This window comes from Cardiocondyla obscurior, linkage group LG01 (assembly GCF_019399895.1).
Source record: "Cardiocondyla obscurior isolate alpha-2009 linkage group LG01, Cobs3.1, whole genome shotgun sequence".
Classification (NCBI taxonomy): domain Eukaryota; kingdom Metazoa; phylum Arthropoda; class Insecta; order Hymenoptera; family Formicidae; genus Cardiocondyla; species Cardiocondyla obscurior.
In genome coordinates, this window is record NC_091864.1 from 12,986,263 (window position 1) to 12,994,897 (window position 8,635).

Here is an 8,635-nt window from a genome sequence, read left to right on the forward strand (position 1 = left end):
CTATAAATTCATGCCTTGAATAATCTCTAGTTCAATTAAAACACATTGTGAATGCCAGAGATGGATATTGTGAAATAGAAAATACATTTATATAGGTAAATCAATAGGAAATAAAACATTTTATAAAATTCTTGAAAACATTATTATTGATAAAAAAAAACTATGTACACACTTAACTCACATAATTTTGTACAATTTTATAATTATTATTTATTTTTAAGACACATGGAATCTAAATTGCAACAAAGAACTTAAAATGTATTCTTTGTTCAGAGCTTAATTTTTTCCACTTAATGTCTTGCATTGAAATAAATACTGTCTAATAACTGTCTTCAAAATATGAAAACATCCATATATTTTGGAATTAATATCGATATTTAGTAGAGTAATCTTTAGGAGAAACAACTAAACCTCTACCTTTTCTTGCACCTCTATAAACTGTTTCAATAATGTCAATCATTTCTTGCTTGTCTTCCAACGTCCAATTAATTTTATTATTGTTTCCTGTACCTAAATCTATCATAATGTGTTTGTTCCTAAAGAAAAACATTACTGTACATGGATCGTACAGTTCATACCTACAAAATGAATACATGATTGTGATTTTATTATAGGTTATATATAGGTAAAAGATAAACTTGTAATATGTTTTAGATTTTTTAAAAGATAAATTTTTTACTTACATTTTATTAAAATCTGGCACTTTTGTGATATCCACCAAATAAATAACGGCAAAGTTCTTGACTTTCTCGGCAATGTTATAGAGAACTTCATCCATTTTCATACACATTGGATCCCAATCATGCCCAAAACGAATTACCTGTAAAGGGCGGCATTATTTTCAAGATATAAATTCTAATTTGAAATAATACATGTCGCAATCGACTAAATGTTTATTATGTTAATAAAATAAAAAGAATTTTTTTAATTAATTGAATAAAATACTCAAACTCACTACAACTCTATCTTCTTCCGATAGAATAGCTTGATCAACCTGGTAGCCGTTTTCCAAATGCGATAGCATATACGACATTTTGAGGAGTATTAAATGATAACTTATGATTATAAAATAATAGTTTTGTTGATTAAAATAATTAAAACAATATTTTGAGGTTAAAAAGAGTATCGTCTCCAGCTAGTCTTGAGGATCTTGAGTGTCGACTGTCTCAACTAGACGGTGGCGGCTCGTAACGAATTTTGTAGAAACTAAAATAAAATGCTTGCTTTTTCTCTTTTTTTTTTTTGATTATATACATATATTTGATATTTTATTTTATTTGATCTCAAATTAAAATTTGTCCACGATTAAACATACTACTGAAATCCTTTTCACCATAATTGGACATATTTTAACTTAATATAAATTATACATATGTGTTTATATAAATTAGTACAATTTTAAATTATTGTAAGTTATTGAGTTTTGTATATGTAGTTATTATGTAATACGCAGCGACTTAGTTCATCGTGATAATCTCATTTTACTAATTATAAACATTTGCTTAATTTTTTTTTTAATTAAAGAAATTATTTATGGACCACGGAGTTGAGCTAATAATGCTTCATTTTTACGACATTCAATAGTAAGCTGTCTAACTGCCGCAACATATTTGCGTTGCTGCTCTACAAGAGTAACAAGTTGCCTACTAAGTGTATCTCGTCTATTTTTTTCATCGGTACACCGTTTCTCCACCTAAATATACGACAAATATAAATTACAAAAGGTATGTAAAACGAGAAATTATAATCATATCACTGTTTCTCATATTACCATTGTCTTGTTGCGTTTCACTCCTGCAACAATTGTTTCGAATTGTTTTAAAAATTGTTCTTTGCCGCTCGTTGATGCCATAGCTCTGTAACAAAAAAAATGTTGAATTAGATATTCTTAACATTATAAATATATTAAATCTATTTATAATACTTACTCATTATAGTTATCTTGAATAGAATTTAGTAACGATAACTCCTTGCTTATATACAGTTTTGTATCATCAAGGGTATTATATAATGTGTAATATTGCTTAGTTTCTTTATGCTTAGCTGAAACTGTGACAACATGCTTCTTTAAAAATTTTGTTTAAAAAAACTTCTTTGAAAATAGTTATTTTAAAAATATATCTAATTAATTAATTAACCTTGATTATAAAGTTCCATAAAACGACGTTGATATTGTGTTAGTTCAGAACGTCCTGGAACATCGTCTAATTGTCGTGTCAAAGACGCGATAACTCTATTCTTTTTAGCCAATTGCAATCGAATTTTTGTTATAGTTTCCTTTTGCTCTTCATATTCTTTGACACAGTTCTCTTCTTCCACCGGAGCATCGTTTTCAATCTCTTGCAACATATCTCGAAGAAGATTTAAGTCTGATTTACATTGCTCTCGGAAATGATGTTCTTGTTCTTTCAGTCCCTCATGCACAGATAAAAGTTCTTCTAATCGTTTGAAAATACTGAAAGTCGAATACAAATTTTTATTTATTCCATGTTTATTAAAAAATTGTAGGAACACGAAAAAATATTGTCTCTAAGAAATTAATACTTATTTTTACATTAACCGATTATAACATTATTTCTAAATACCTGTCATTATCATTAATTTCAATTTCTCGAATTTTTCTAAATGAACGCTCAATGGTTTCTCTTCTCGCACGATATTCTTTCACTTTCTCTACTATTTCAGTAAGTTTATCAGATAAGTTATCTCTTTCCTTCGTTAATTTGCGTACTCTAGATTGCAATGTCGTTTTTTGTTTTTGCAATGCAATTAGAGCACGTGACGAATCCGTTGCTTCGCCATCCTGCATTAATACAAAAAAATGTCACGTTTTGTATAAGTAAAAATATATTTTATACTTAAACTTACCTCTATTGTAGATGTAGCCATGGTTGCATATTTTTCTGCCACTTTAGCAATTTCTTGTGCTTGTATGCCAACAATATTTCCAACTGTATTTATATTTAAACGTGTCTATATTAAAATATAAGATTATTATTTAATTTATGTTTCAGTAACATAAAAAAAATTTACATACCAAATTTTCTTCTATGACGGATAGATTAGCGGTAATTTGTTCAGTCGTGTTCTAAAAAATATGAATTAATATAAACTTCTCTATTAATTCAAGAAATAAATAAAATAAAAATTATAAATTCATAATTAATACCTTTTCATTTTTTTCGTTACTTGACTCAGTTTTTAAATCATTATTTTTAGAATCAGTCAATGGCATTGCTGACATATTTTTAACAGCCTCAAATGGAGCTTCATATTCTAACAATGTACCTATAAATTTATTTGATTCATCTTTCACAAAATCTTCTTTTTGTTTGAACAAACGCCGCGGTTCGTAAGCTTTCTAAGTAAAAAACGTGAAATAGCACATTTTAATTACATATTCAATATTTGAAATACAATTGTGCTTACAGCATTATGCATTAAAAAAAAATAATTTCCACCTTAACTAAACGTAAATTTTTTATGACGTTCTCATTAGCCGTTGCTCCAATTTCAGAATCTTCACTAAAAAAATGCTTTTTGTGAAATTGATTCAATGCAAAAGCTCTCACAAAGTCTGCCATCTCTTGTCGCATTTCCATAGAACGTTTTACTAGCCATTGAATAACTGGAAATATATGAATGCAATCTAAACCTTGTATCTGATGTGGTTCTATTCGATATGGACAGTTCATTTTGGGCAGCATAACCACAATTTTCTCGGTCAAGGAACTGTAATTTATGCAATGTCAAATATCAATTATTGTCAAAGAAATTTTCTAAATAAAAAAAAAATGTATGAAATAAAAAGACCTAAGTAAAATCTTAATGTTTCAACAAATTTACCATGACATATACATACATTTTCTGACCAATTGTGAGATTCTCTTGGAAAAGTAAATCTACATCTACATCAAAATTGCATGATTCTATGCACCAAGTCATACCTCCAACAACCTAACAAATACATCATATTTAAAATTACATATAATAAAAATAAAATAATAATAATAAATAATTTTTGAACCTTGTCAAAATTTGATAAGCCTTTGATTCTTGCCCTAAAGTAACCTGCTGCAACAAGTAGATCAATAATCTCTTGAAATTTAGTAGCCTGTTCTTCATCTTCACGTACATCAACCTAAGGACACAACGCTTAAACGATTAATAAAATATACATGCTTAAACTAGATAATAATTTTGAATTATGTACGTCTGATACATTCATATGGTAGTCATTTGATACAAATAAAATATATAATCTTACCTCCGAGCTTTCAGAACTTCTTAGCAATCTTTTCGGCATGTCATTCAGCATATTGTAATTTTTCAGAGACAAAACGCTGTTATATATACTTGCAAACAACAAATTATTATATTTTATATTTAGGAGTAAAGTTGAAACAAAAACATAACCTGTCAACGTCGACAGAGAAATTGGAGACTGTTGGAGACTCCACGGTTATCAACGTTGGGAAATTAACTACCCACCACTAGTACCACTACCCACTGAAACAGTTGTTATTATCGTTGACTATAGGTGCATCCGGAAGTGCAACCGATCATTGCTGCAAATTTTTGTCAAAGTTCTATGCGATGTAAGGCATATTACAATAAAAATACACACATAAAAAAAAAATCAAAACTAACACAAAATATATACATAAAAAAATATAATAATATTCATCAAAAATTATGTGCGTTTGTACGAATGCATAAAATAAACATCAGGTATGATACGTATAAAACTTTATTTTAAAATAAATAGTATAAAATAATTTTTAAATATGTTATTATATAACTTAAGAAAAAAATAAAATAAAATAAAGAATTTCAGCTATCTATATACTTATTTACAGCAAAGTAAGTGCTTGCAAACAACAATTTAGATTCAGTTTTATTTACGCCAATGCATGCACGCTGTATTTGTATCTAAAATAAAAACGACTAAACTAAAATCACATATTGTTTGTAGTTATGGAAACTTCCGATCTTTTTGACGACGTGCTCTCGTTACTGGGCTGCTGATGGGCGAGGAGATGCTTTCGTTCGAATAGAAAGATTGAAGATGAGTCTTTCTTTTGGGACAAGTAAGTTTTTTGAGAAAAGCCACTTGTATTTATATTATTTTTATTTCTATCCTTAATATTTTGCTGACTTGACGTAAAATAAAATATCTTTTTGGATAGAGCATTTATATGCCTAAAAAAAAAGTTTGTATAAATATATATAATTGAGCGCTTAGTAAAAAAAAAAAAGGGATTTATATTAACTTAGTAATAATATTATTAATATTAACTTAGTAATAAAAAAAGGGATAATTAATTTTTTTATTTTTGTACCTAGCAGAGCATATAATTTTTTCATCGGAATCGTTTAAGAAATCACTTCTACGTGGATGGAATTCTTTAGCAATTAACGTTTTGTCTACTAACCGTCTTGTTCTGCAGCATACCGCCTGTTTGAATGCCTTACGATATTTGCAGCTCATCAAAGTGTACAGTATCGGATTGACGGTAGTACTAAAGTAATAGAGACACCCGCTCAAAATGTAGAGCCATTCGTTTAAGTCGGGATAGTAATCAGATTCCTGTGCGTAGATGTAAACCAACCGCTGGGTATGAAAAGGAGCCCAGCACAAAAAAAACATAATAACAACGCCTGAAATTAATCACATACAAAATTTATAAAGTTATCAATATCATCATTTTATACTTAGTACTATTATTATATTTGCTAACTTTAATTTTAATTATTGCACAATTAAATTAATTATTACAAGAAAAATAGTAGTATTATCGTACTTAGCATTCTGACGATGGATTTTCTAGATTGTCGATGAGCGCCGTGAACGAAGGCATTTTCTATCGGACCAAGTGCCTTTTTAGTCCTACTCTTGATCTGCAACCCCATCCTTGTGTACAGCACGAAGATTATAAACATCGGTATTAAAAAGAATACGATGCAACTGAGCTCGTAAAGCGGAAATTTTGGCATATCAGGCAGAAGCATCCCGCAAATCGCCGAATCAGCTGAATAATTTCCTGATTCTGAAAAGAGCGTTCAACGTTTAAACGTAAATCGAATTAATTATAAAATTATTTTTAATAAATTGTGCTAATTTATGTAAAAGACAGAATTTAATAATACAATAAGCTCTTAATAACAAATTAAGACTAAAAAATTTGAATAATTTAATTATTGAATAAAAATTAATGTTTAGGTTTAACCTGGTGGATATTCGACGAAATTGACTTTGGTATAAATCGCAAACGGTATGGCTGCAACCATTGCGATCAACCAAACTGCAACAATGATTCGTGTCGATCTTTCGAGACTACTGATCGAATAGACGTGCAACGGATGACAAATGGCCAAATATCTTTGCACAGAAAAAGCGACGATCGTAAGAACTGACACGTAGGATGACCTGTCAAAATTCCGGATTAAAAAGAGTGTTAGAAATCTTTGCGAGATGTAAAGAACCAGACAAAGTAATATTTCTTACATTTCTGACACGTACGCCCGGGTTTTGCAAAGCATTGTTCCTAGAGACCATGGATATTGCTGCCAGAAAACGCCCAGCTCATTGGGTAAACCTAAAATGTAATTAATTAGCATTTAATAAATTTTTAATTTCAATTTTTGCTGTACAAATTCTTTTTTAGCATTATTATTTAAATTATTTTAATATACTACATATATTAAAATAGCAAAGAAAAATAGTCTGCTTTTCAAGAAGAATTATTATCATGTTCAAAAGTCTTGCAAATTCTTCATAATGACGTATAAATATGAACGTAGTTGTTTCCATCGGTAAACAGACCACCGTGCAGATAACAATCGTGATTGTACACATGAAACGAAGATTAATTTTAAGTTTTATCTATGTGCGTCAATGCTAAAAAGACAGGAGAGCATTTCAAGTTACTATGTGTATGTGATCACGATAATAGATAACATACAATAATTGATTTTTTTATCCTGGTGAAAGATCACTTGTGTTGCTCTTTAAAATTAAACAAAGTATTGATAAAAATTATTTTAATTGAATCTTTGAATATTCTCGATTTGTTTTCGTATTAATTGTTTTCGTATAAAATTTTATCGATAGCCTTAACAAAAGGAATCTTATATTTTTTAAATAATTTATTTTTATTTTAAATAAGCAAATAATATTTTCTGTTACTTTACTCTATTGCAACATATCTACTATTTCACGTTATTCTAACGGGAACAATTTGGTCAAACCAGTTATCGTTATCAATCTCTTTACCAATTATCAAAATCATATTATCAGTGAGCGAAGTGCCATCGACAGTTAACGAGCCGCTAATTTATTAGCCAGAGACAATTCAGTCGTCGACAATGTTTTATACTTTACAATAAAACAAATAAACTTTTTACTCGCACATACGTAATCGCATCATGTTTTTTGCTGCCATTAGAAGCTGTATTCGAACATAGATTCACAATCAATGGATTTAAAGGATTATTCTAACTAAGATGTTTTTTTTTATATTTCTTTGGCAAGTAAATAAGCATGAAAAGAACGGAGCGTAAGTTACGTGAACTAAAATTCAAATTTAAGAAATATTAGCCTACAAGAGCAAATGCTTAACATACAATCGCGATTGAAAAATTTTTGTGCCCGAATATTTACATGCTACCTTTGTTCGCTTACCTAATATGAGTAGAGTAAGATCAGATATGGCAAGACTGAAGAGGTAATAGTTGGTGGCAGTCTGCATGAACGAATTACGGACGATGACTATACAAGTAATGACATTGCCGAAAACTCCAGTGATGAAGATCATTATGTAAATAATTGTAAGCGGTATCATCAGTTTAAAAGATAAGTATTTAGGCCCCAAAACCATGCTGAGATACTCGGCTTCGGTTATGTTGCTCAGATCCCTGTTCCACCAGAAATCGAGTATATCGTTTTCGTCCTGATTCTCCATGTTCGGAATTCTCGCAAGGATATCACACTTATTATTTTTTGCTTATGTCTTGGTATCCTGCACGCAAACAAAGAAATGTTAGATCTCGATAACCCGTCAGTAAATCTTCTTTTGCTGATTGTTAATAGGTCACTCACTTGCGGCGATGTACCTCGTAGAATACTCGCGGAGCAAGGAAGCTAACACAGCGTTTTATCTTATCGAATCCCAAGGCTGCAAATGCCAAAAGTAATTTTATTTTGAATGCAATATTCGATTGGTCCTTTGAGAATAATTCTCTTTAAAATAAGTAAATATAAGAAACATATCACGCTTTTAATTAACGTTCGAATATTTTTGCAGTGTTACACAAGCTGTGACCAACGACCATCACTACACAATGCGGTAATTTTCACTTTTGTTTCTCTTTTTATTATTTTTACCTATTCGAACTTCCATGCAATATATCCGGAACGTTTACAGCAATTCCACTTTCCACAGAGTTCCACTTTCAACTGTTACAAACGAAATTGAAATATCCGTTTGGTGGTGAAAAACACGTTAATTGTTTATAATTTAACGTTCGTGGGATATCATAAATATACATGGAAAATGCACGTTTATGTTTCAGGTGAAACATGTGTCTTTACGGATTATGCAAGGACATAAAAATGAACTGTTTAAACTCTTGA

At 29.8% G+C, this 8,635-nt stretch overlaps 3 protein-coding genes across 3 annotated transcripts; all 3 read right to left on the bottom strand.

The window, feature by feature from the left end:
• Positions 1-118: 118 nt before the first annotated feature.
• Dim1 (thioredoxin-like protein Dim1) lies at positions 119-1,158 on the bottom strand. Its single transcript, XM_070666760.1, has 3 exons — positions 956-1,158; positions 684-820; positions 119-578 (listed from the first exon to the last, which is right to left on the bottom strand). The coding sequence occupies exons 1-3, from the start codon at positions 1,031-1,033 to the stop codon at positions 365-367; spliced, it is 429 nt and encodes a 142-aa protein (XP_070522861.1). The 5' UTR covers positions 1,034-1,158; the 3' UTR covers positions 119-364.
• A 92-nt stretch (positions 1,159-1,250) lies between these two features.
• Fidipidine (coiled-coil domain-containing protein 93) lies at positions 1,251-4,595 on the bottom strand. Its single transcript, XM_070666720.1, has 12 exons — positions 4,268-4,595; positions 4,028-4,141; positions 3,863-3,957; positions 3,462-3,732; positions 3,170-3,361; positions 3,038-3,088; positions 2,869-2,973; positions 2,586-2,803; positions 2,139-2,455; positions 1,929-2,049; positions 1,772-1,856; positions 1,251-1,693 (listed from the first exon to the last, which is right to left on the bottom strand). Exons 1-12 carry the CDS (start codon positions 4,316-4,318, stop codon positions 1,532-1,534), a joined length of 1,782 nt encoding a protein of 593 aa, XP_070522821.1. The 5' UTR covers positions 4,319-4,595; the 3' UTR covers positions 1,251-1,531.
• A 123-nt stretch (positions 4,596-4,718) lies between these two features.
• Positions 4,719-8,591, bottom strand: LOC139108443 (neuropeptides capa receptor). The gene is made up of 8 exons (XM_070666733.1): positions 8,387-8,591; positions 8,102-8,177; positions 7,685-8,021; positions 6,509-6,599; positions 6,231-6,430; positions 5,805-6,050; positions 5,436-5,661; positions 4,719-5,202 (listed from the first exon to the last, which is right to left on the bottom strand). The coding sequence occupies exons 3-8, from the start codon at positions 7,962-7,964 to the stop codon at positions 4,959-4,961; spliced, it is 1,287 nt and encodes a 428-aa protein (XP_070522834.1). The 5' UTR covers positions 7,965-8,021; positions 8,102-8,177; positions 8,387-8,591; the 3' UTR covers positions 4,719-4,958.
• Positions 8,592-8,635: the final 44 nt, after the last annotated feature.